General features: G+C 38.7%; 3 protein-coding genes across 6 annotated transcripts; 1 reads left to right on the plus strand and 2 right to left on the minus strand.

The window, feature by feature from the left end:
- The first annotated feature begins 284 nt into the window (after positions 1–284).
- Positions 285–4,451, plus strand: LOC124408021 (nudix hydrolase 8). Its single transcript, XM_046884659.1, has 5 exons — positions 285–829; positions 1,049–1,357; positions 1,436–1,638; positions 1,868–2,040; positions 3,895–4,451. Exons 1-4 carry the CDS (start codon positions 616–618, stop codon positions 2,033–2,035), a joined length of 894 nt encoding a protein of 297 aa, XP_046740615.1. The 5' UTR covers positions 285–615; the 3' UTR covers positions 2,036–2,040; positions 3,895–4,451.
- Positions 2,161–10,925, minus strand: LOC124408020. The gene is made up of 9 exons (XM_046884657.1): positions 10,872–10,925; positions 4,167–4,232; positions 3,941–4,073; positions 3,693–3,823; positions 3,333–3,442; positions 3,096–3,241; positions 2,827–3,025; positions 2,616–2,732; positions 2,161–2,528 (listed from the first exon to the last, which is right to left on the minus strand). The coding sequence occupies exons 2-9, from the start codon at positions 4,224–4,226 to the stop codon at positions 2,411–2,413; spliced, it is 1,014 nt and encodes a 337-aa protein (XP_046740613.1). The 5' UTR covers positions 4,227–4,232; positions 10,872–10,925; the 3' UTR covers positions 2,161–2,410.
- A 4,040-nt stretch (positions 10,926–14,965) lies between these two features.
- Positions 14,966–27,233, minus strand: LOC124408354 (meiosis regulator and mRNA stability factor 1). 4 transcript variants are annotated; one of them, XM_046885240.1, is made up of 25 exons: positions 27,065–27,233; positions 26,167–26,548; positions 25,922–26,065; positions 25,569–25,853; positions 24,995–25,161; positions 24,028–24,122; positions 23,503–23,704; positions 23,105–23,267; positions 22,635–22,836; positions 22,420–22,508; positions 22,214–22,339; positions 21,973–22,122; positions 21,447–21,845; positions 21,022–21,200; positions 20,740–20,912; positions 20,444–20,655; positions 20,186–20,336; positions 19,926–20,101; positions 19,278–19,661; positions 18,981–19,184; positions 18,614–18,884; positions 18,109–18,482; positions 17,894–17,992; positions 17,456–17,816; positions 14,966–17,385 (listed from the first exon to the last, which is right to left on the minus strand). In XM_046885240.1, exons 2-25 carry the CDS (start codon positions 26,503–26,505, stop codon positions 17,330–17,332), a joined length of 5,001 nt encoding a protein of 1,666 aa, XP_046741196.1. In that variant the 5' UTR covers positions 26,506–26,548; positions 27,065–27,233; the 3' UTR covers positions 14,966–17,329. The 4 variants fall into 4 exon arrangements, with proteins under 4 accessions (XP_046741196.1, XP_046741194.1, XP_046741195.1 ...); XM_046885238.1 differs by having other exon boundaries at positions 18,100–18,482; positions 27,065–27,232; XM_046885239.1 differs by lacking the exon at positions 27,065–27,233 and adding an exon at positions 26,857–26,878 and having other exon boundaries at positions 18,100–18,482.
- Positions 27,234–27,342: the final 109 nt, after the last annotated feature.

The following is a 27,342-nucleotide window of genomic DNA, read 5'->3' on the forward strand; positions in this document are numbered from 1 at the left end:
AGACTCCTACCCTTACCGAAAGAGCAAACTGCACCGTTTCTCTTCCTATAATGAATAAACAAATGAATGGAAACGGTTTATTTTGCATTAAATGAAATTGTATTGAAGTGATTTCGTTCAGAATTCCATGTAGAATGGGGCTGTTATGCTTTCTTTGGCGTTTCAGATACGTGGATTTCGATATTGGCAAACATGCACGTCACGTCGAAATCGACCAGAGCATTCCCTTATATCCACGCATATATGCAAATCGGTGAAAGGCAGTGGCACGTGCCAAATGCAAGAATGGCGTAGCATGAAATGTGGTGGTTGTGTTGCCAAAGTCCGACAAACGTCGGCCGGTCGGTAGACATTCAACGAGAGATAAAGTTGATCCCAAGTCTACTAACGACGGTTACATAATTATTAACACGATTAACGCAACATGAGGAAATAATATCGCGTAGGAAACTAGTCGACGATGCGTTCGCTCGCGATTAGAAGTTCTGAACTGGAGTAAGTACGGCGAACAGGTTATAAAGTCTGTGGAATATATTCAACTGTAAATATTTAGACGCAGATGATTACTCGCAGCAGATAAGGTATAATCAGCGGGATCGCTCGGTCAGCCGATAAATGTACAGCGTCGCGGTTGAACTAGCTAAGATATTGAGGATTCCGCAACGATTCGCCTTGTCAGGAGTGACAGATTATGTAAGCAGATCTAACATGGCGCGAAGCACAGCTACCTCTTCTATATTTAAAGGCTCTAAGGACCGTTTCAACGGCATAACCATCGATTCCACACTCGAGCCGTGCGATTCTGGCGCCTTTTCAAAATGCCTAAAAGGTAAGGAGCTCTCTTGTCGTCTCTCTCATATTTGCTCGCTCACCCTAATCATATTGCATAGTCATCACTTGGTTGATTATCATTGAAATTCACGAAACAGATTCGACGCCCTCGCCTTCGCTCTTCTCATAAAAATTGCCAAGGAATCGTTTTCATCTTACTTAGCGACGGGCGTATTCTTCCACCCTCTTCGTAACGCAGCGTCATAAAATGCTTCAGCTTCCCTGGACCAGTGGATAACAGAAAAGCGAAGGGCGATATGGTTTCGTGTGGGGCTCGAGCAGTCGGATTGGATTCCGGAGCTCACCAAAAATGGGTTCAAATTTCATCATGCGAGGGATGACTGGGTCACTCTTTATCGCTGGTTGCCCACAGACCAAACCTGCAACATACCGCCATACGCGCACACTTTACTGGGAGTCGGAGCCATTGTCTATAATGAAGAGACGGACGAGATTTTGGTCGTCAAAGAGAAATACAGCGTCGTCACCCCAATGTGGAAGTTTCCGGGCGGTTATGTCGAGCCAGGTCTGCTATTTACTTTTATTATAATAACATAGTGAAAGTATTCTTGTCCGAAAAGAAAAAATTATTCTCTTCTATTAGGCGAGGATATAACTGTCGCTGCCCAGCGAGAAGTCATGGAGGAAACTGGAATAGACGCTGAATTCAAACACATTCTATCATTCCGTCACGCACATCGATTCGCTTACGGATGTTCAGACATCTACATGGTGGCCTGCCTCACTCCCCGCACTTTTGAAATCACAAAATGCAATCGTGAGATAACAGATTGTGTCTGGATGAAGGTACAAAAATTTTCTTCATGCATCAACTTTCCAAGTATGCTTATGTGGATTTAAAATTTTTTCACTCTACATATTTGTTGTTGACTATTTTGAAACGACAATTTGTTAATCGATCGTCATTTTCATACTTCCCTGAAAGTTTCTCGAATTCAAGGTACCTGAAAAAGTACTTGAACTTATATTATTCGTTCGATTCTTTGCAATGAATATGTTATTTTCAACTGTGCAGCTTGACGAGTATATGCAGCATCCAGAGGTTCACGAAAACAATCGCTTGGTAGCAGAGAAATTCATCGAGTTCAAGAACCATAAGAGAACTATAACCGTCCAAACTCTGATCCATCCCGCCATAAAGACGCCTTTCAGAGTCTTCACAATATCGAAGTTAGAGGATTAACGAAGGTCGCACAATAGGCTCTGGAAATGCTAATAAAATTGTACAATTTAAAAACCCCAAGAGGAAATAACAATGTGATGACGTTCATCCGGAGTATTTAATTCTTATTGTACCGCCTGCGCCAGTTAATTCTTCAAGTGTATTTTTAATCCAGGCTTAAGAAAATCTGTACAAATGCGTAATGATACATTATAGAAACTTTTCTAACGGAAAATAGAAACGAACCGGTAGGGAGATTGCGTCATAATTTTGAGGGAGGTGTAGAACGTTAGAATGAACGCTGGTGCCGGAATAATCCAGACCATTGTGGTGCGCTTGAAGAATTCAGGGATTCTCAATTCGTCAAGTTCGTAATCAAGGCGTGCCAAACAAAATTTAATAGCAGCGACAACGGTGGGCTGGACAATCCGATGGATAGACCAAACACTTGTCCAAGCAGTAAACGTCAGCGCCCTCTTTAGCCTCAATTTCACCAATAGCGTCACAAGTGTTTCTGCAAGCAAACAAACCACCAATCGGTAAATTTTTTACCGACCAATAACGTCGTGGACCAAATTTCAATTCACGAGAAAATGCTTACGGGCATTGACATATGCTTTCGGGACAATTTGGTGGATACCGAAGGCAGTTTGTTTGGCACCATTCGTCCATTCCTGGAATACGACGGTACAGCGGTGTCGGTACGCAAACTTGGGACCTGGAGAATTTGAAATATTCGCAAAGTTAATCGACGTAAAATAAGTGCAAATGTTACACCCTCAAGTCGCAACTCGGTATATCAGCACGGCTACCTAATCACTAATGGGAAGATATTGTTCGGAGCGCGATAGTCTCTGTAGTAGAGCAAGAAGGGATTGTCCTGTTGCACGAAGAGCGGCGGAACTCCGGCTGTACTGGTGACTATGCTAACATCCGCACAATTCCTGAATGTCTCAGGTTGTCCACAACCGACAGCTTCTGTTCCATTGTCGCAAAGTCCCCACATGTTACCTGCAAAGATGAATTGTGGAAAAGCGTTTTGTCTTCGACGAGCGATAACTTGACATCGCATGATTATTACCTGTATAATAATTCCACTGAATTACACACTGTGAGCAAGTGACGTATGGCGGCAAAACGACCTGGTATCGAAAGATGGCTTTCTTCTCACTGTCCGTTGGAATAATGAACTGCACATCGTTTGTTCCAGACAAGTAGAGAGGATATCTTTAAAGGAATACTTTTAATGTTCATTTTCTTTCTCGATTTCTAGGTCAGTCGTGTGAAAAAATCATTTTCCTGCACCAGGCAGTTATACCTGTCGAAGCAGTCCTGGGTCGCCTCGCTGTTCGGATTGTTGTTGGGGCACAAGTAGAGCTCGAAACGTCCCCAGTGGTTCGCCGTCAGCTCAATCTCAATATCGATTTCCTAGATAAATTAAAAATTGCGATTATGACAAGTCGTTGTGCAATAAAACCTATTATAGTGTACAGAGTTCATGTCCCTTTTCCCGGAATAGCAATCGATACGATTTACCTTAACAGAGCTCTCATTTTTCTCGCAACATCCACATCATCGTGGCTGTACGGGGACAAATTTTCTCCTTTCAACTCGACTCGAACAGTACTTGAATAATTATACATCTTAGAGGAATAAAAAATGCAAATAAACAAATTACCTGACCGACTGTGTAATGCCTGACTATCGTCCCCTTTGCGAATTCACCTCCAGCTTCGTGAGGACGAGGTTCACTCGTGTGGTAGGCGTCACCGCATACTCCGCACTGACCCTCGTTCTGAACCCATTGAACTGTCCTCAAAAAAACGGAAAGAAACCGTTGACCAGGGTGTAATTATAAGAAATATCAAATCGTATTACAGGCTCTCGGACCTGCCGAGAAGCAGGAGACTGAAGGCTAAGACGAACCTGCATACCCGCCGCAGAAGAGTTCGTTGTCGTTGTAATTCACGGGATTTGGAAATCCGAACCGCCACATGCTGTTGCGGGATGGCGGGTCCATCATGCGGCCGTGACTCTCGACTCCGGAATCATTGAGCACCTGCAAAAAATATAAGTTGAAAAAAACGATGCCAATCAGATCAAGAAGAGATTTGAGGTCGAGAGATGCGTGATTACAGGCCGATAAGCTCACCTGTGCGATGAAAAGGATCGCGATGAGGTAGAGCCTCTGGACTCGTCGGCCGTTGACCATTGCTCTCTGTAACCGACGAGAAGAGATTCAAATATTCGAATGTCGAACGTTGTGATTATTATCATTGTCATACACCTGTCGATCGACATATAGGAGTAACGAGAGCGTTATTCTCTGGTAATCCCGCCTATCGATCATTCGCTTTTGCATAGAATTCTGCGTGGGGCCAGCCTCCGTGTAACTCGAGATTACACAGACGTATAAATTAAACAATCCTCATCTAAATTTCAATTTTCTTTTTACCCCCTCTCTTTTTATTGCATTTACAACATCATTCAAACGTGTTCTTGTATCATGGATATCTTATATTCTTTCAGAGTTCGGTGTGCTCGGAATGGGCACACACATTACAGTCGCGCTTGACACGCATCATCGTCGACATGATTCTCAGATCCTCGATTTTGTAGGAGTCTTTACACCGGGCGAATGGTTCCACTCAAAGAACTTGAGAATATACTAAATTTAGGCATACGTCATCAGTACCGTTAGAGAATATTCGTCGCTGATCATCTATTTGATTGCGCCATATCAGTTCACGATTATTCCTTCCACCCATCGGGAGGCACGTCTTACACGTGTTATTTATCGTTGTATACGGCACTTATGACGTCCGGTGGATATTACCGTGAATTTATGACTTTAATCCTTGGTAACTTGGCCCGAAATTACTATACTATGCGTTGAGTGGCACGAGTTCAGTATAATAATATATGCTAATCCGATGCTCTCTGTTCCCGCGACGAAGGAACTTTTAATAAGCACTTTCGGAGAGAAAAAACAACTTCCACGATTCGGGTGGAGCTTATTTTTCAGATATTGCAATTCTTCTACCGCAGTGAAGATTTATGCAGCGTGTGAGAGAGAGAGAAGGAGAGACAGAGAAAAGGAGAGAGGTACCTCAATTCCAGTATCTCTTATATATTCAACAAAGTATCATTCCAGTCTGTCGAATAAACGATTACCGGTTTTTTGTGTAAAAAATATGCACATACGTATACATAGGTGTATGCGTACAGACACGATCCGCACCACTTTCCGATGGAAAAATGCGTTGAATACGCGGTTTAACGATCTCGGTAATTCATGAGGTACCGATGATTCATTCGAATAACGATTTGTTAAACATAGGTGAATTCCATTGAGACATTGGAAAAAAGAGGAGGGAGAAAAATGTGTCGAACCTTTTAGTTAGAGGATTCCAGTAATTCCGCGAATTCTGCGGAAATGATCATTAGTTTTAGAGGATTTTAAATCGTATTATATAACTGTAATACAAGCGGCGCGGTTTAACTTTCGTTTGTAGTCACATTTCTCTAATCGAGTGTTAGACCGTGAAATCGTAAGTATACACAAGTATACACGTATAGGATATTCAGGTATTTCCGATGATCTATGCCTTTGACAAGGTTTAGTGGCACTCGACACGTCTGCGGTGAGGTACATTCACCGTACATGTATAAAGCGGGAATTAAATAAGCGAAATATATTTGAAACCGGTTTTCATGCGGTTTACATTATATTTGAAAATAAAAGCACCTTGTCTTTAGATAAGAACAAAATTACCCGCACGTATTTATAATTATCACTATTCATGTGTGATTATTTACAAAAATATATTCGAAATTCATTTTTCCACACAAAGGATCAATCGCTTCTCGATCAGATTTCGGACAGCGTGGTGAATCGCTTTAGGAAAGCATATTTGTAAAAGTTAAAAGAATCCGCTATAACTAACCGGGAATATAACCTTCGTTCTTTCATATCCTTTTTTTTTTTTTTGTCAACTTTTCCGCTACGGCTAGCAAATTAACGGTCCAAGAACGTGCCAAAACTAATATTTGTAGTAAAAAGTTGACTGTACCTGTAGACAAACGCACACATCAGTGCAGAGCTGTGTCGGTTTGCTGAAACTACGGAGGACTCTTGAGCTTCATACGTACGTATGAACAGTAATGTTCATCAATGCCTTGGTCTTCAAACTAACTTGTTTTCGATTCTAAACAAAAATCGAGTTCGATTCCATACGAATTATATGACAATGACTCAAAATCTGTCACGCCGACTGCATCGCCAGTCATTGTCACATAATTCGTATAGAATCGAGCAAATGCGTTTTGTTTCGAACGTAAAACAAGTTAGCCGAAAGCCCAAAGCATTAATGAACATTACTGTAAATAGGCAAATTTTTTTTCGCCGTAACGATATTACGATGTGAAATTAAAGAACTGAAAAAAATATGTACAAGAGTAATAACGATGCTAATGAAATATTCTCTCGTACGTGTGATACGAAAGAAAAACAAACAAACAAATACCTTCACCAAATGCAAGGATGCTCCTAACTAATTGTAAGTCGGTTTCATTGAATTAGATGTGCAGCGGGTATTTAATCGAGTATTATAAATACAATGGACACGTTTTTCGCGTTCTAATATTATCCTCAGCTATAGCGATGCGACATGGAGTAGAAAATTCTATTCTCCCGCCCTTGATTTCATGCCGTTTGATTTCATTCGAGTCTTGAATAACCAAAGTGTGTATTGCGCAAAGCTTCGTAAGCGTGCAATGCAGACAAGGTAGCAGTCTATCCTCATTGTCGTATAATACGAGGACAAGTAAAACCTACGTATATAGATGCCAAGAAAATCGTATGAGCCTACCTACACCGAGTTCTCTGTATTGAAAATGACCCGCAAGGTCCGCGATACTCGCAACTATAATCGCTACTTCAGGAGGGAATCAAAGGCCTCGTTAAACCGTGCAACCCGTGTTCAATAACAATCCATAACCCCACGATAAAAACCGGTATCTTAATACATATATATACATACGTGTATAAATTATATGCCCATATATTTCGAGCGGGGCGAGAACAAAAGTACAATTGTTCACTGCCGCAGAGACCAAGACGGCATTAACAAGTTAGACGGATCAAAGATTACGGTTTTGGGCTGGGCTGGGCTGGGCTGGGTCATGTCGAGGTGCAATCTAATTAGTCATTACCTCACGTATGTATATACGGTACACCTGAAATTAGGCCCACTTTTCGGGCCTCTAACACATGCGTGTAGGTATATATAGACAAGCGTAGTTCGGGCGATTAGCATTTTATACTTTATTGTTATCGTCCTAAAAGCCATTGCGGTGGCGATCGGAAATTCCGGCTAAACGTATGCAAGGCATGCAAATTTTTTTTCGCGATGGAGAAGAAGCTGCAACAGTGCAGATATCGTACACCCGAACTACGCGTCCTTGTGTACCAGTACTTTCACTTGCAATTCGACCGCGCCCAATATGTATAATTATTTTAACGATGTGGAGAAAAAATGGTCTCGCCCTCTCGATAACGAATGGCGAGAGAAAAAACTCGATCGCCTTCACAAGGATTCGGCGGACCCTTCGCTGTTGCAATTGTGCAATAAAGTCCCAGACGATTGTGGAGCAGACTAAGTCACGATGTGATAACTGTTGTTCCCAAAGCGTTAAGTGCACGTGTCTGATCACGTATGATTTACGAGCACGATGCCTCTTTCATGAGGTCAGTGCACAAGGCGTAGGGCACCAATTCGGCACGTATAACAATTATTCAGACTCTGAGGTTGAACCGACTTTCTCTATATATTCCATATTGCAATAGCGCGGTGCTTCTCATCGTCTGCAAGCTGCACTCTCTTCATCATCGCCTCGTACCATGTCAAAATTGCAGAACAAAGAACCAGTTGGCCTTCGCGAATGGCTTAAACAGGGATCACCGTCTCCGGAATCGAGCAATGCACCCCCTTATTACCTTATTCTCGATTCGTCCGCAGACCGATTAATGTCTGCGGTGAATTTCGAAGTGCGATATGGGCATGTATTTGCAGTGTAGGTGTCGAACGAAACGACGAACGTGTTCTCACTGCAGTAAAATAGTTTTTATTTTAGGCTTGTTGAACTAGTATGATAATGTCGTTGATTCGTGATAAAAGCTCAGCAGGAAAGAATTTTCGACGAATCTCGGTATATTACAACGGCTTTGATTAATGGGGTCGATGACTTACGTACTGATCAGGACGGCGATGCAATTATAAAAACTAAATAAAGCACAGGTATACCTTGTTCATTCCTTCTTTGAATGTAAAATTTGCTAAAAGCTTTCATTCCAAATTCTGACAACTACAGGAGTGATTCCTTGAAGAAATAATTGCTGAGTTATAGGATAAGTGTTAATTACGAATGGCTATGCGATTAACGGTGAAGACGATTAGTAAGAAAGATGAGAGAAAAAAAATTTTCATGCAATCGAGAACGGCTCGTTAATGTAATTTTTCGTCTCTTCCTGCAGCAGCAGAAGAGATCTCGCGAGCCTTTAATCGTTCAACTTCTACTTTTAGAGTTGACATCAGGAATGAATGCAAATTCTGGAGGGGTCCAGCGTTACATCGAAAAAAAACCACAATGGACGAATGATGCGGTCGAGGTTGTTGATTACCTCCCTTTTTATGTGCAAAGTGAATTTATTTTTAGATTCAAGTATCTCTTCGTTGCACGTAGTTTCCAGCGAAACCCTTCGGAGGATGTCATGATCCTGTGATAGAATTGTACACGGCTCAAAAAATATAACAATTCGCACGATTCATTATTCATACTAGCCAAGGAACTGGGGATAAAAAAATAAGAAAAAATGTATCAAAGAACAGTTGTCGCGATGATGAGACAGCAGATATTATGTATGTACGCATCTATACCTATACCCACATCCATAATATGTACATCAATTACTGTAGAGGCGTACGGTGTCCGAATACCAGAATAACGAGTCACGAGCTGCTTCAATGTTTGACTACTATCACGGCTGCAACTGATACTTTAAATATTATTGTTATTACAATGGTAGATGGTGGTCATAAAATTTCAACAACTACGCCTGCAGCTTTGAAAACAGTCTGATGATCGGTCGCCTTGCTTTGCGCAAACTGTGTAAACAAGTTATAGAGCCGGAATTTTTCAACAAATTAACCGAATGCACCTGCAGCGACAGGAATGTGTATCGTGATTTTCAAGAATGGATGCTGTTGTAAAAACGATATTGTTCCGGAGCTGTTCTCACGCCGATGGAACTTGAGAATCTGCGGTTTCGACAATCCGCTGAGAACGCTGAATCGCTGGATCAGCAACACATCATCGGTTTGTTTGCTATTAGTAGTCCAGAGACGTAGGAGCGAGCAAGCGCGCTCGTGTTTGTATTCTCAGTGACGGATATTTCGATTGAATTTAAATGAAGGTCGTTAGCTTTCAGGAAAATTTATTAATTAGTGCTCTGTGCTAATGGCGCTCAGGCAATTCAATTGAAAAGTTTTAAACGCTAATGGACCCGCCTGCAGACCCAGGCGCGATGGGGGTGTTCCATCAGCTCTCGGTTTAACTGTTTAGTAACAAAACGTGGGAATAATTGAAACGCGAAGGAAAATTCCTCTTACAGTCTTTAGATAGCCTATTGTTCCACTTTTCTAATTCAGGATCAAGTTTATTTTTGTTTACCACGATAAACTGACGGGAATTTAATTTTCTGGTAACTTTCGGCATTTTTTTTTTTTTACGGCGTTAGTATTCTAAGCCTTATTCATTACACGCTTCCATAGTAAACCTGTTTCTAATAATTTGTCATTCACTCAACATATGGATCCGGAATGTAAGAAAAACTGTGGCAGGTCTGGTTTTTTTCATCGATCTCAATTCCAACAAGGATGTCCGCTCTGTTCTCCCTCTGCTAGTGGACCTAATCACATTGTAATTATATCTGTATTGGGCTTATTCGATCCTATCAATAATATTTCCCATTAGATGTAAGTGGGCCATAGATAGCTCGATTAATGGAGTTTTCCAAAACGCAATCGGATTCGGAGAATTTTAATCCAGCGCAGCCATCCAATTAGCATTGCTCTATCTTGCACAGCAAGACTGATACCGTATAACTTCATCGCTGGGTTGACGATGAGTTAGAAGAATGCAAAGCGAACGATTTCGTTGCCAAAAGGTTAAAACAAACATTATCACCACTACCAGCCAATCGTAAATGTCTTCACCAAATGTCATTTTTACTGGTTTCAAATGCGGTTCTCCACCTGTTACCTAGCCGGATAAATTTTTTGCCATAGTAGATTCGTCAAGTCAACTAGTAGTTTTAAATGAAACTTTTAAAATCCAGATTCTTCAGGGGTGTTCGTTTAATAGAATGAATAAGGAATACTACAATCCTCTAAGCACAGGAAAAGACGCGTGTCGTAGACGTCTGCGGGTAGTCACAGCCATTATTAATACTCGTAAACAATTAGCATAAATGACAGAATTGATCAGTTTTAGTGACAGTTTCCATAAGTATTACAAATAGTTTAAATATATTTTCGATTTTTACACTAAATGGGTCGTATAACGGGTAAACCTCTGAGGCACGATTTAAAATACAAGCTCAAAGGTAACGTCCGATCGTTAACCGCATTTTCTTCTACGGATTCAAATCTCCTCCTGTGCGCAATACGGCTAGGAAAATTTCGAGCTGTATACATACGACTATGATTCTCGTGCAGGGAAACCGCTCGATAAATACATTCGTATGTACGGATCGCTGTTGAAAAATAACCGTGTGACGAGGCAGTGTATCACTTACCTGATCGTACGTGATCAGCTCGTCAAATAATGTCTTCGAGTCCGGGGGGCAGAGGATGATCAATTGTCGTTTTCGGCGCGGACTGCAGAGATTGTCGCGAACTCGAATTGAAACGAAGCTGGAAACAGACTGGGCGAAGTGCGGACGTCAACGGGTCTACTGAATCGCGCCGAGCCTTCGGGCCTAAGTAGATCCCGTCCGGTACCGGAGATCCTCCACAGGTATACCGGGGCAACGTGATCGACGCGCACCTTCCTATACACATGTGAGTAATCGTAAGCGCGGGCCCCGACTTCTCTGGTCCCCACCAAAACTCGAACCATTTGCAGCTGTGTCCCTTTGATGCATCTTCTGTAGCGTTGGACGGTGGTTGCAATCTGTCTATAATAAGAATGTCTCTTAAATTTGATCGTCTCGTTAATTATTAAACGAAAAATTACCACCATTCAAGAGTCAGAAATCACGTGGGATCTCAAGAATTTGTTTGTCGGAACGATTCTGCGGAGAATTATGGGAATATAAATTTTTACGACAAGCCTAGCTTACGACAGCTTAGCTGAATGAAAAAAACTAGTCTGAATTAGAATACGATTATTTGAGAATGTCATGATGAGGAAGTGTAAGTTACGACACTTTAGAAGCACTATGTATGATAAATCAGGGCAAGTCCGTGATGGATTTAATTCACCGTGAAAATTCGGGCCTGATCCGGGCAGCAAACGACGATGCAATTGAGATTAATATGAGGCATTAATATTCATAGGATTTCGACCTCGACTAACCCAGACCAATATAAGGAATCAATTACGATTCAAAGCGAAAGGTGCCTTTTTAAATTCAATTTCTCTGCTTGGTAATAATCAATATCTTGATCGGAATCCTAACTCTCTCTGTATTGTTACAATTTCATTCGTAAATAAGATCATTTTCAGATGATTAGCTAAGTTCTGGACTAGATGACTGTCATTAACAATACAGATTTGAGCGGTTCTGAACATAGTTTTCAATAATTTTATTCTCAATTTAAATCTTCGCTATCAAGACACTTGAAACCTTGAAGGAAATTTTTTGACGTAAAGCGTTTCCGCCCGCTTCTTACTGTTAAATTGGAAGTCACTGCGATCTACTTTACGGGCAAGCTGCACGTAGTATAAACGCCTAATGCCAGATGACCGAACTTACTCCAAGTGAAAGCACCTAATTACAGGCAAACAGATTCACTCGAAGCGGAAGTGCCTATTTGAGGGTAATCAAACTAGCGAGGTGGGAACGCCTTATTGTAGGCAACTTTGAATCACGCACATTTTTATAACGCGAAAAGGTTCCCATTTTTTGCGAAAATATGAGCATTTTGTAAAAAGCCTGAAACCCATTCATTTGTGGCCTAAATCAACGTAATTTTGCGACGGAAAACAACAGTGCAAATAGTCTAAAGTTGTTTGGAACAGCAAATCAAGAAATGAAAAAATATAGTTTTTGGAATTCTTCTTGTAGAAAAGACTTCTATACATCGATTCTGAGACGTAAACTTTCTGGGGCCCAAAAATCGCAAAAGAAAATTAAGGCTCACCTCTGCAGGTCATATTGATGCAATAATGCGTGTTGTACGTCAGATAGAAGTAAATTGTACTCAACAGCATGTACGATGGGGACATTCCTTGGAGTCGTCTTGTTCTGATAGATCTGCAAGGCCCAGTCTTGACAACTTTCCACGTCTGTAATTAGTCGCAGCAGTGTTTGTTAGATTTTACATTTTCTGATTCAGGTCCTGTGAAGGACTCGTTATCTCATTTTTGTGAGACATGATAGAAATTTTTCCTCACCAGCTTTAGGAAACAGGCTTTCAGGGTTTGGCTTCGACGTTGGTAATGTTGTTTTCAGTGCCAGGCTCGAGTCAGATATGCCTTTGATAACATCAGACTACAGTGTCCTGCGAAATTAAAGGCAAATCTTAAGTTTTTGCATCATTGTTGTTTTAAGACAAGAAGTAAACACACAATGGCATAGAAGCAGATGAACGAAATCGTTTTGCAATGGATACCATACGAAATTAAGTAGCTTGTACAGACGATCACCTGTTTTTTCTTTCTTGAGGAATTCCACACGATGTTAGTGAGCGCAGCTTTTTAAGGATGCATCACTTACGCCTGCCGATCTTAGCAAGGGATCTGTATCGTCTGTCAAGTAATTTGTTTTGACAGAGTCTTTTATTATGGTTTCTGCTTATAGTTTCATTTTAATTTTTCTGTGTTCTCGGATGTGTTCTGCTTTCATTTACACACATCTACTTATCATTTCATAGTAATAATAGTAATAATAATATCAAGAATGAAAATAAGATGGGACATGAAAGTTGAAAACCCCGGCAACTCAATAACGCAATCAATTTTCAAATTGTGTCTATTATACCCAACGTAACTCAAAGTAAAATCACATAATCCATCCTAACCTCTTTGTCAATACCACTGGTATACATACCTATAATGTTCAGTCGTCATAACACTGGAAGTGTAAAACGGAGACAGAACCGGAGTGAATTGCCAAAAACTGCATCAACATTGCATTTTATTCCGCTATCGTCTGTCAGTTGTCTGTAAATTGATCGTTCAACTGCATCGTAAATGAAACAATTACAGTTTCTGCCGGTAACTGCAATTTGTGAATTTATACTACTATACTTCCTCCCTATCAAAACAAGGGATTCTCGGACTACACACTGCATACAAAGCTCAACAGGTGCACTCACGACTTCTAATATATTATTTGTAAGCGAGTGCGAATTAGTCGGCAAATTGGAGCGAATTCATTGTGTCGGTATGTGATTACCTATACATAAGGCATATGTATATGGCCACAGCCGACGCCTGTGCTAGGGTCTTCAGGCTACTCGGCATCCCGTAACGCGTGTTAGATTGCCTTACAAAAGTGCGTTAGGTGCATCACGTATCGAAAGATACAGTTATGAATCAGAAACTTTTTTTGTATTTCCTCAGCTTCTAGTCCTACGATGTTCTAGACGTTTCTTTTTCATTTCCGGAGGATCCAATTAGAGGGTAGAGGGCAGGAAAAAAATCGATTCTGAAGCAAAAAATATTGTGCACCCCAACCCCCCTTCCAAAAAAAAAAAAAAAAAAAAAAACAACAACTCTAACCCCTTTTAATTTACAATATTTGAATAGAGATTTCACAGTTTCTGAGATACGAGTACACAGGAAAAAGTAGCTACGGATTCTGGCACTCCACAAATTACAAGATATTACACTGCTTTTCTTCCTTTTTTTTCATCCACCATTTACACTTTATTGTACAATTATATAAAAAAAAAAACCGTCTATAGCTATTGTACACGTATATCAAATTAAATTATTAAACATTCATAGGGAGGATTGCATTGACATTCATTCTATACATAATAAACTTTCTCACCTCGTTATCACAATAAAATCATTTTGCACAAAAAAAGTCGTTTTGGATATTGAACGAGCGAGCCTGAATTAGATTGCGGTTGATTCAACTGGTTGACACGTATATTGTGGAGACCAGTTGAAAATTCAATTGAAAGCATAATTATACGAATTTTTTTGCTTTGTATATTTTCAAAATTCGTTGTATGAGTCAAGTGCGAGCGGGACTTTCTTTGCTCACGTTTCACGAGTTACGCGCTTGCTCAAAAACATTGTGTTATAATAAATACATTCCATATCAAATTCAATATGCAGTAATAATAAATTCACCAAATTTTCGCAGAATATCATTACAATCAGTAGGAAGCTCTGCAATTAAATCTAATTTACTAATCGAAAATATCTTTGTTAGAGCTTATAAAACTAACGTTCACAGAACAATGTACCAATTTCGATTTTTGACGTAAATTTAAATTCTGTTATTAGCGTGGGGGAGCTTCCATCTGTTGCAAAGCTTACACTTCAATATAACAACTATCGCTAAAACATCGGCTGCAGATACTAAATATAAAATTTTATGATCCTATTAATAATTATTTTACATCGGATCGTGTAGACATAATTTTCTGCACATCACTCAAGCAAACGTATGTTTCCTTAAGATTAACAATATTTCGTACAAAAACAATATAATTTGATCGCCTTGTTCTTTTGCTATTTTTGTCTTTTTATCGATAAAAGTACGTTTCTATTTATGAAAAAATTGTTCTTACAATTCGAAAAGTAGTCAATCTATTAGATTGACTGATTTGGTAAAATTGCTGTTAATTTTATGGTGATTTCTTAAAATGAAGTCCCTAAATACAATTAATCTTTACACTAACCATAACATTAATGTTTCCCTGAACAGAATTGTGTGCTGCTTTCGTTTTATTCAATAAATTGTACTATATATTATCTTTTTCTCCACAGAAAATCTGCAATTATGCAGTGCACAGATTATTGATCTGCAGCAGAAAATTCTCGTCTCTGATCAAGAAAATAAAACTAAAACTCGGTGGAATCAAATACAGACAATGATACACGCAAAGAGTGCTTTAAAGACACTGTTGAATATTGCAGCTGATAATAGTCGAAGCCACTATGCCAAAACCTATGGATACGGTAAATTTATGGAAGAGTATGATCCTCGTTGTATGAAAAATTGGCAAATATATGTAGTACGAGGAGCAAATTTTTTAATAGCTGTGCATATTTATTGCGAATAGAAACGCAAAAAAACAGAAGCAGAATCAACGAAACGAAACGTATCTTGGAACGGTAAGAAAAAAACATTCGAAACAGAAAATCTCGTACATTACAAAGACTATCCATTGACAGATGGTGGTGTGTCAGAAAATGACGTTAAATCAAAATTTGGATTGGACAAAAACGCTTCTGTTTACTCGGATTAGCAAAGTGGTGAACTCGTCGCAGAATCTCGTTCAAATGGTGGTATGGCAGCTTCAAACCGATCATCAAGCCAAGAAATAAAATGTGCTTGTAAAATCAAGTACCAGACGGGATTATACATTTTTTGGAAATATGTTGCAACAAAGAGCATGAAAATATTAGAGAAATTATCCTATTCTCATATATTTGCATTGAAGACGCTAAGAAATCATTCGAGAAACGAATCGAAAAAATGTACCATCACAAATTATGTTTTCACTTCCACGACCGTATTTTCTAATTTTTTAAAGATTCTAAGTAATTCGTTTTTCCAGCGTCTTCTTCAGATATATCTGTAGTTTCGTTTAGTTCTGTAGTTTTTCAAATGATACTTTCAACTATTTTGAAAATACTCAAAGGAATGATAAAAAATGAGTATTAACATGAAAGTGTCCGATGACTAACGACTATAAATCACACTGTAAGAATACAAAGTAATTAATATTTTTCAGGGAGAAAGATTACGTAGCTAGTTATTACGATACGTATACAAGGTAAGAGTACCAAAAATTCTAATATTTGAATGCTGACCACCCCCTATGCTTAATAATGCACACACAAATTCAATAAAGTTGAACCAATTTGCATACACTCGAAGTTTTCATTGGAAACGGTTTTCAATATAAATTGTGACTGCAAAATTTTTTTTTTTTTTTTTTTTTTGGTGACAGAATCCAACACTGAATTTGATTCTACTTTTGTAATTTATGTAACTTATACATTCGATACAAAATATTTCTACTGTTTCTGATTCAATATAACGCCAAGAGAAATTTTTTAATTAAAATGAAGAATGTTACAACAATTCATCTATATACGTGCACATTGTGCATATGAATCTCAAGAATTGCCATGTTAAAATGTTAAAAACATATTACTTTCAAGTAATCGAGAGTTATGTACATATACATTCTAAGCATGCCTGGAGTTGATTACACATTCTGTACTAGTGTCCCCAATTTTTCAAAATATCGAAATTGAATAGTGATTTGGAGCAATCAAATGGGCAATGTTGTTCTTATCATGTAGGTTTTATTTTATATTTAAATAAAATCTAAAAATTATGATCCCGTATTAGTTATTGATAACCTAATATACTACATATATCAGATCACTATCCAGTAATGAACTTCAGAGAGTATAAACAATTGGCTAGGTTGTGGAGACTGTCCACTTTTATCACAGTCACAAAAAATTTCATCGTGCTGGCATTACCTGTTTAGTATATTATATCTTGATTGATTCTTTCACCACTGTGAATTATAGATCACTAATCATTTTTACTTTCATTTCCAGTCGCATTCAACGTAATAATTATCGAGCAACTTTGCAATGTTACATCACGAACATGGATAGTTCAAAATTATATAATGGAATTCTTCGTTCCACGAAAAATTCTTGACGATAACTGGGCAGCTCATAGTTAGAGTGTCTTATTAAATTGTCGGCAACTTACTGACGCAATATGATTGTATTTGAAAATTCTCTTTAGACTTACTAATGAGAATCTTAAAAAACAGAAGGTACATCAGAAAGTACCCCCTGGTATTTACTTTTTCTTACTCAAGAGTTAATGGGCTGGCTGAATTGAGCAGCTAGGCGACGTTTCCCGGATATCACTGGAATAAAATGAATGCTATTTCCACAAAGTCGATATTCATTAGTTGATACAAAAAGTTCCAAACTTACGTGGTTGTTTGCCAGGGGTAATCCGACCTTTGCCTAAAGCTTCAGAGCTGTCAGTTTCACTCGATTGAGATTTATCAAGCTGGTCTTCTAGAGTATTGCCATCAGTTCGGAAATCGTTATTTCTCCTCAATTCGATAACTTCAACTAGGGCGCTCTTCTTGGGAGTCAAAGAAAGTGACGGAAATGGTAGCTCCGAAGGATGAGGTGCGATGACCGGACTGCGACAAGAATAGTATGGCGATGTACGAGGGTTCAAAGGATTAGCTGCTGCCGGCAGAAGATTCTTTGCCGGAGATAGCAGATTAGAAGCACTCTCGTCAGATGCCATTTGATCCCAGTGAGGCAAGGTGAGAGCCGGAACCTATAATCCAAGTTTGCAAAACATGTATGAAAATATATTTGAGATAAAAATATGATCGCATGATGGAGCAAACTTACAACAACAATTGCAGACTGATCGCGTTGAGAATACTTGTAATTCGGAGGGCTTGCCCACACGGCAGAGTTCCAAAATCTTTGGTTGTTGTCATTCTCGCCCTGTAATATTGGAGTTAAGCTTTAAAGACTGCAATAAAAGTAGATTTCAAAGGATATATAATGTTTGAAGGTTCAAATTTTAATTGATATAGAAACAAATTGCAAACCGAATTTACATCGTTAGGAGAATCAGGCTTGGGTGGAGGTGGAAGCTCTTGATTTCCTGGTGAATTGCGAATTAGGCTCTGAAGAAATTTATCATCTTTCCTCTCAATGGCGGACCATTTATGCGATTGCTCTGCTTCCGATTCAGACACCGCTGACCACTGTGCATCGTTTTTTTGAGACCACTGACTAACTTCCTTGTGAGACCAATCGTGATGAATATTTACTGATGTCGGTGGCCATTTACTGTGCTCCTCTAAATTAAGCGAAGCATTTGATAGGTCCAAACGTCCAGACGTATCACTGTCAAAGGAATCATTGCTGGACTCTGTATTCCTGTTCGGTGACGTGACCGAATATGTTGAAGGTAACGGGAAGCCAACAGCTGTTTAACAAAATCGGAGAGGATTTTATTGTTATATTTAGATACACATGCAACTAAGCACTAAGATACAACCATATACAAGGGAAAAAAAAGGCTTGAAGCTATTGACAGAACTTCGATTGTATACTCACTGGCAAGTTTTTTATTCAGATATATAGTTTTCCTTCGGTGTTTTGGTTCCTTGAGGATTACAGTACATTTGAGAGCTTGTAAAAGTGCAGTGAGTGTTGAAAATCCAAATTGGGCAACTTGACATGCCGAACCTATGATACTGAGATATGCGTTCTCAAATTGAGACAAGGTAAGTACACCGCCATAGTTCATTAAAACTTTATATAAATTGCATGCAAATGACTGTAGCGGAGTTAATTCTATCATCTGCTTGCCATTAACAGTTGAGAACTGAAATACAGAATATTTAAAGAATTAAATAAAGGAAAAAGATCATTATGCATCAATAGAATCGAATTTGTGAATTTTGTAAATAATAATTAATACCTCAACGACGTCGGAAAGATCCCTTTGGAGCTCGCCTAAGTCACAGGCTGATGCATAATACCGAGTGAAATGAGACTGAAACTCTGAGGCTGAGAGACAGTGTTGTGGCTGATCCATGAGTACTCTACGACACTGTAGAGCTAAAATTTGCAACCTCGATTTATCCACTGACGTGACAACCGGACCTGTCGCTGTTTGTGATACCTATGAGAAAAAATCCGTGTCTTTAGCATTTGAAACAGATATGGATAAAGTTTGTCAATAACGTAGTTTGGCTTGAAGTTAGTTAAAACAAACCTTGATAGTTTCAGAAAGTTTTCCCATCAGTTGTAACACTGAAGAGCAATTGAATACGTCAGGGCATAAGGCGTAACCAAACTGATGCAAAAATGCTTGACCAATTTCTGCCACTGGCAGAACTCCTTTCGCCCTGCTAACTAACTTGGCTACTTGTTCGCCAAGTACTCGGAGCCCTTCTTTTTCAGTAAGCGAAATACATCGCTCACCTCCACTTGTTTCCTCTATTTTTACAATATGCGGTATGGCTTCAAAGAGTTCAATTAGTTTTGTGAAACCGTAATCTGACACACGACACTGATGACCGAAATGGTGATGGTAAGATGGGACAAATTTGTTGAACAACATTCTACACTGTGGAGCATGGCCCAAAAGCTTAACTACCTGTGAAATGAAATAACCAAATAATAAATTTGGGGAACAACAATTGCTACCTTAAATCCGTGAATAATAGCTATGTATTAACATTTCCACAGTTTTTCAATAAAGCGTCTAATTTTATTGTCATTTATCTTTGTGCTAGTAGATAGATCCTGAAAATTAGCCGAAGGTGAGACTAACTTTCAGATTTCACAAGAAAAGAACCTTTAAATTGAACTTCAAAGTGAAAACATGAAAGTGCATAAAAATTCAGTTTCCCAAACTTACTTCGAGAGCAAATTGTTTCGTTCGTTCTATCTCCTCAGCAGTTTGTTCTCTCTTTGGTATGGCAATCATTCTATCATTGTTATCATGATTAGTTACGACGACTGTATTTTCAGAAACCTCACCAAGAATATCCTCAATCGCACAAACGCCATAATCTACGACATCCCATGGTTTGGCTGTATTGAAAATATGGTATAAATTCAATTAAATTAGAATTTGAATAATCGAATTACCATATACCTTATAAGCAAGCAACATACCTATTACTCTGGAGTAAACTGATGGAAATTCAGAAAGAGCGACCTGTTTACTAGCTTGGGCTTTCAAAACTCTGAGTAAATCCGAAGTAAACCTACGAACCTGGGCCCGATGTGACAGCGTGACGACTCGTTTGTTTCCATCTCCCATCACCTAATATATTGGCAATTTTAATATTTCAATAACAATTTCTACACACAGAAGGCTTTTCACAAAACGCTGCGAATTCATTAGGAGAGAAATAGAAAAAATTATTTCACCTGTACAGTGTGTGTAAGAGCTTCTAAGAGATCTATCAATTTAGTAAAACCGTAATCGGCAACCCTACACTGCCTCCCGAAGTGATGATGATAAGCTGGTATAAAACGATTGAACGGCAATTGACAATGAGGTGCAGTTTTCAGTAGATCGACCAATTCTCGACTGAACAATGCTAGTTGATTCACCAGTGGCGGACTTACACATTTATTATCTGTTAAATATAAAAATATTGTGATTGAATGTTGCTCTAAAATTCCAGATCAGACTTAGGATAATCAAAAAATGACGGCCTTACCTTCGTGACTATCATCATTGTCGTTAGCTCCAGCCCACATAAGAAACTTGACCCCGCCTGGACCTTGTTTCAGCTCTATGGACCCTAGACAGGCAACTAAGTGCTCCAAGGGTACTCCGTTTTCGTCTACTTCAAGTTTTTCTGTAAACTCAGCCTCATAGCACGTTGGCAGACTGAATAAGAGGGATAGTAATTAATAAGAACTTATCACGGTGTAAACGAGCAGGAAAAGTCGATAGCAAAGTTCAATCAATATTTTCAGAAAAACATTATCTCTCGCACCTAAGTAACGGGAGACTCCCATTATGCGTTTTTAATAATTGCTGTAGGCGGTCAGTGAGTAATTTCAGTGAAATTTTGACATTTGGCAATGAAAGCATCTCTTGTTCCGCCCATCCTCTGTCTGACCACGGTTTCTGTGTATGCATAGTACAATATGGCATCTCCAGTTGTACACCCTCCTGGAAAAGAAATGAAGAATGCTTAGAAACTGTAATGATAAAACAAAAATGGATAGACGATGTTCCACGCAGGTCAGATTAATTTTCACGCTTCCTGGAAATGATCAACGCTACTTAAGAACGGTGAGAGCGAATGCTCTATCTCCGTCAAAAGTAACTCAGATTCGGCCTCATGTTTGTCATCACGTAGAACATGGTAGAACGTAATATTAGTAGTGAAAACAGTATCGATTAGGTTGGGCTTACTGGTGTGGAATTGCCAAAACATGGAGATGGTGTATTTCTGTGATCTGGATTGAGGGAGACCATCCTTCCTCCAGAGTCTTCAGTGACGATGCAAACATCTTTCATTTTGTAGAGCTCAGAAACACTAATTGAGATCACAAATCGGCGTTCGTACATTTCCCGAAATTTAAATAACGGTAACTTGTGCCCAGGAACTTCTTGCAACAACATTACTATCTGGGATCGTACCAGCTGAGGATTAGGCCCACCAGTATGAGCGTATGAAATCAAAATCCGTTTAAAGCCGACCTTGCGACGATGAAGTTGAGAAATGGCATACTGTGCATCTTGTAACGACGGAACCTTCACGCTAGCCGCAAAATTTCCATCGGATTGCATGAAAACAAACACGTGCAAAACCTAGAAGAATAGGTGAACCGCTACGATAAAAGACCGAACAAATAAAACACTTAGAGCTGTTGATTCTTTGTCAACTACAGACATACATCTATTTTTTACTCTAGAATCATTGCCATAAGCGACTTACCATTACATGTTCCATAAAAACCGAGGCCAAAATACGTTTCATCTCTTTTGGTTCAATGTTTTGGTCCAAATTGGTTACCTGAAGTTCAATAGGCGTACAGGCTCCGTTCAAGACGCCAAAATTACGGTTGGTTATTGGATTAAAAAAATTCTGTAAAAAACCAATGAGTATGTACAGAATGGAGAATCTGCGTACATTTGAAAGTGCAAAAACCGTTATACACAACATAATTAGCACAAACCTCAACTTCTTCACTTTCCGGATCATTTTGATGATAAGGAGACATTCGAGACTGCTCATGTTGACACGAAGACATCATTGCCCCATCGTAGGGGGATGGTGTTCTACCATTTCGTGGCTGCATTACCTGTTAGTTCAAAGAGTGTTAAGACACGTGATTGGAAGTTATTCAAAAAGATGCATGAAATAAAAATAGGCAATAATCACTTGTCCGTTCCAGTGACCATGGTCTCGCGTATATGCAGAAGTCATTGGGGAAGGACTGCGCCGCTTTATGGAGTTGGATTGCAAAAATCCTATGAACAAAAAATTGATGAAACTAATGAATAATTGTATGAAAATGAGTTGTTTACAATGCAATTCCCCAAGTGAAAGAAAACTTGCATCTATTTTGGGCTTTGTTGTTCAAAAAACGTAATTACCATTTCCATTGTAGCTCGGGTTAGGAAGATGAAATTGTTGTCGCGCCGGTTTCCAATCGGGAGGATGTACATAGCTATGAGTGCCTCTTATTCGCCTATACCCCTCAGGAGTACGAACAACTGACTCGTTATTGGATATTGTGCTTGCATCTCGAACCTGCGAGATTGAAGCGCGTTTGCCAAGAACTTTCGCATCGTCATTCTAAAATTTGTATTGTCATATTTTGAATACATCACAATTTTATTTAAGAAGAATTGCATTCGATTTTAAATTTTTAATATCGCATAGGTGTTGATTGTGTGAATATAAGGGTAGGATATGAGGTGATCAGTAAATTAAACAATCATGTAGATATTGATACAGTTGATCACAGAATTATGAAAAATATAACACTGATAAAATAAGTATGTCAATTTTTTTTTGTAATTGACGTTATGAGAAATTAAATAATTCAATTATACGAGGTTACCTTGTATTGACCTTCCCAGTAAAACCCGTGACGTTGTGTGTTGCCAATCTGTTGCCATACAAACGGAGAATGGGAACGCGGTAATTCATTGAGAGATCGGTTGAAACTAGCTTCGCTGCTGCTTTGAACATTTTTGCGGAAGACGGGTGCCTGCTGGATAATTCTGAAATCACACCAAAGAAATCGAAATCAGCAAGCTCGTGTTGAATCAAAACTTTGAACGAATTAGAAATACATAAAATCAGCTAAGATCAAAGCTTCTAATATTCACAACCCGAGTCAGCAGAGATTATTACAATCAATCTGCGACTCAAAGGTTCAATCTCGGAGTATCATCATTTTTATACTTAAAATACCATGTTAAATCGCTGGAATTATTTTTAAATGTGTGGACTTACCCAGGTGGTACATTAATTGACGAACCGTGGATTGCACCCCATGTTGAATATGCTCCGATTATAGGCGAAGACGAATGATAGTGTGGGGTGACAGGAAGACTGCGTGCGCCTCCTAGCGTGCTTCCTGCCGTATACATTTTTCCTGGTGTTCCGACCACCGATTCAGATTCAGTTCCTGTACAATCTTGGCTTGTGTTGCTACCTGACACAATAGATTTTCTCGGGTCATTAACTTTGCAATGGTGTAGAAAAAATTAAGGTATACATGATATGAACACATTTGTCAAATGTGCAATGAAAAAAAAATATTCCTTGAAGGTGATCTGCCAAGAAAAAGAACACTAAGATTTGTCGCAAATTCGATCAAAACAGTATCATCAGAACAAGTAGAAAAAAAGTTCAAAGTGTTTACTGTAAGATTTGAAAATAACGAGTACACATTTATGAATTTATAATATGTAAATCGTACAGAAATAGTTTGGGCGAATGTTGAAGTTAAATATATTATGGAATAAAATCATCTACCTTGTGTTTTACTTGTATTTTCGTCTCGTTCTTCAGAGAATCTGACAAGAATCTTGGAACCAAATACGTCTTCACCATGCATACGCTTCTGAGCCCTGTTTTGAGAGGGAAAAAAAAAAAAACGAGGATAAGAAATGAGCGTTACTTCTGAAAGTCAGCCTGCTGAAAGCCAGATAAGGGAACTCAAGTGTCCTTTATACGGGGCAAAGGCCTAGTTTAACAACAATCGATATCTTAAAAATAAACAATTTTTGAATAATAGCTGAATGCTGAATGTTAAATGCTAATATGAGAAATCCACAACAGTTAGATTTTAAAATATATAAGTACCGTATCATCTGACCTTTATCATGTTTTGAGTTTATTTCCAGCCATAACGACTTACCATAGTTGTGTACAAGTAAGAAGCAGCTACCCAGTCATGGGGTCACACAAAGAGACAAACTTACAAACAAATATTCAATAAATAAAAATCTATTAACGATAATAAATAAAATATATCCTACTCAAACTAATAATTAACACGTATTACATTACAAATACATTATTACATGTAAGGTTAAATTTTTGAAATTGTTTTGCTTGTGAACTGTAATCTAACAAGGTAAATGGTACATTGCTGGCTGCCAACAGAGTTTGCTGATATATATGCCCTTCCTCTTTTCTCCTCCTACTCCAATTTTCGCGCATGTATATGGCGCTATATGACGAGAATTTTCAAAACTATTAAATTTGAAGCTTTAAAGGTGGTACGAAATATTATATGTCTCAAATTTGGCAACCTAGAATTTCACTGCAAAGTATAACCCCATGATTGTGTTTAACTTCCTCAACACTTTCAATTGAATTGTATATCTTCCTAGTATTGCTCGACTATAGTTTGACGATAAGGCTGATACCGAAAAAAATTCAATGAATAAAAGTGAAAAGAAAACAAGGTAAACTGCTGATAATGTAATAATTTTACCTGATAGATGAATCAGCTGAAGTAAATCGCACAGTCGCTGTGTTGGATTGAATTCCTACAACCTTGCCACCGCAATTATCAGAAAGTTGCTTCAGGCGTCGCCTGATAGCTACGACATCCTTTTCTTTAGGTAGATTATTGACTAGAAGATCATAGGTCTCAGGAAGCTGAAAAGTTCACTGGTTTACAAGACAAGCCCACAGAGCTAAGGACATGCATACCACATTATGAATATCACTCTAAATTTAGAAGACAGGAAAGACATAGACACGTATAAAATGAACGAATAGCTATGAGCATTGAGACAAGACAACAGACACCTATTACAAACAGACAAATACAAGAATGAAAGAAAAAAACACAGTAATCATAGACAAATTTGGAAATTTAAGAGAAATCAAATAAAAGCGTAAAAATCGAGTTTCTTGTATAAGTTTATTTTCTGGAAAAAAAAAAAAAAATACAAACAAAAAGTCTCAAGATAATAATTCATAAACGATGTTACAAAAAAGAAAATCGGGCGTAGAGTGAAATGGAAGTCGCAAGCACACATCAGTGTTGATAGCTTGATTACCTTCGACACGGTTCGGGATGGCAACGGTTCCATAAGTTCAATAAAATTGTAGTGTTCATTAGCGCACAATATTAAAGCCTCAGATGTATTTTCCTTGTGCAACAGTATAACATGTATTTTTTTTCTATGCCTCAAGTCGCTAAGATCAACAGCAAAATTAATGTCCCCAGATATGAGAATTATAGCTGCCGGACTACCATGAATATCAGCAAATCTTCTAATGGATTGGCGAAGTTTTTCATCCGCAGCATTTTTGCATGTCGATGCGACGTGAATTAAGTTCACCTGTAATGAAATGGGAGGAAAATATATTATTAAGCTAAAATAACAAGATGAGCCAAGAGATATTTTACCTGGGCATCATTAAGTTCCTGCACAACCTGATTATTTTCCTTCTTAACGTCGCATACTACTATGAATTCTGCCTCCCTGTAACCACTGAAAAATGAGTCCCTGATCACCTGCGTAACTGCTACGGCGGATCTGCCTTTGGGAACCTTAAGTGAAACAGAAAAAAGCAGTTTATTGTTCGAAACGTTGTCTGTAAGCATCTGTTATAAGCGTTGTCTGTATGCAAGAAATAATCAGATAAACAAACCTGGCAGTTCTCGATATCCCAGAACACACCGATCGGTGGTAAGTATCTTGGTAGAGTCTGCGGGTTAACTGGACTACCATGCTGCAGATAAGAGTATTCAAATCCGTAGTGCTTGGATAAAGGGGGAGTTGCGGAACCTCCTTGTTCCGACAAAGTGTCAGTATCATTGTCGGAATTCGTCCCGGACAAGGAATGTGTCTTATGAACAGAGCTGATATTTGGAGGTGGCGGAAACTTAAATTTTGATAACGACCTTATCAGCTTTTCATTCAGTCCTTCTATCTCATCGTCGCTACTTGCAGAGATAGCACGATGCCTGGTGAAACCGCTGACTTCCATTAGAAATTCCAAATTTACTTCACATATCAGTTCAACTACTGGGCTGAAAAGAAAATTAAAAAATATAGACGATTGTAACATGGAGCAGCGGAAACTGGTTCAAGAAAATTAATAGCATTCTTGTGAAGATTGCGTACAAAGCATAACAGCGGTAAGAGATACGAATTTATTCAGATGCAAGAAGCGGTCGGCATCTGGCAGAGAATAACAAGCCACGTTATAGAGACATTGTTTGGTGCCATCCCAAAGTCTATCATGAAGTAGGGATGAAATAAAAACTGAGTATTTGGCTGCAGCAAACAGGTGTTACGGAATATATTGCAGAACTATCCGTTAAACGAAATAACTTAAATTGCGTAATATTGATTACGATATTTAATCGTGGGCTACATCACAAAATGCGATTGGAGCAAAATGGGATTCAAAATAACTGGTTGAGGTTATAATTTACATGACAAAAAAAATGGTCGTGAACAAGAGAAATGTCTCCGGCATATAAAATCGTGTCGCAGTATAAATTAAAGATATTGGCTTGTGATTTGTAACGATTCATCATTACCTGAATGTCAGCCCATAGCAGAATAATCAAGATTTTAAAAACATTCCGATCGCAAGATGCCGAACAAGTTTGTCGCTTTCTACATTGCAAAAAAATTATCTACAAGTCACACTACAAGTCAACTAACTATACCCCGGGAATGACCGGGAATGTTTTCCTTCTCGAGACATTTTAGAAAAGGCCAAAATGACAAATGGCGGAATCCCTCTCGCCCCATTGTCTAACTTTTAGGAACTGGACAAATCGGCGTCGTCGGAACTGACGACAAGAAAAGACAA

This window comes from Diprion similis, chromosome 7 (genome assembly GCF_021155765.1).
Source record: "Diprion similis isolate iyDipSimi1 chromosome 7, iyDipSimi1.1, whole genome shotgun sequence".
Classification (NCBI taxonomy): Eukaryota; Metazoa; Arthropoda; class Insecta; order Hymenoptera; family Diprionidae; genus Diprion; species Diprion similis.

What these genes read in the sequence shown, in the direction of transcription:
- LOC124408354 (XM_046885238.1), bottom strand. Translation starts at nt 26,505, where the DNA reads ATGGAAGTCAGCGGTTTCACCAGGCATCGTGCTATCTCTGCAAGTAGC. An exon ending in TCAATTAATGTACCACCTGG is followed by an intron (nt 23,268 to 23,502) that starts GTAAGTCCACAC and finishes GTGTGATTTCAG; the next exon opens with AATTATCCAGCAGGCACCCG. An exon ending in ACTGGGAAGGTCAATACAAG is followed by an intron (nt 22,837 to 23,104) that starts GTAACCTCGTAT and finishes TACAAATTTTAG; the next exon opens with AATGACGATGCGAAAGTTCT.
- LOC124408020 (XM_046884657.1), bottom strand. Translation starts at nt 4,226, where the DNA reads ATGGTCAACGGCCGACGAGTCCAGAGGCTCTACCTCATCGCGATCCTT. An exon ending in CTTCTGCGGCGGGTATGCAG is followed by an intron (nt 3,824 to 3,940) that starts GTTCGTCTTAGC and finishes TTTTGAGGACAG; the next exon opens with TTCAATGGGTTCAGAACGAG. An exon ending in GGCATTACACAGTCGGTCAG is followed by an intron (nt 3,443 to 3,692) that starts GTAATTTGTTTA and finishes TAATTTATCTAG; the next exon opens with GAAATCGATATTGAGATTGA.
- LOC124408021 (XM_046884659.1), top strand. Translation starts at nt 616, where the DNA reads ATGTACAGCGTCGCGGTTGAACTAGCTAAGATATTGAGGATTCCGCAA. An exon ending in GGGCGGTTATGTCGAGCCAG is followed by an intron (nt 1,358 to 1,435) that starts GTCTGCTATTTA and finishes CTCTTCTATTAG; the next exon opens with GCGAGGATATAACTGTCGCT. An exon ending in CAGATTGTGTCTGGATGAAG is followed by an intron (nt 1,639 to 1,867) that starts GTACAAAAATTT and finishes TCAACTGTGCAG; the next exon opens with CTTGACGAGTATATGCAGCA.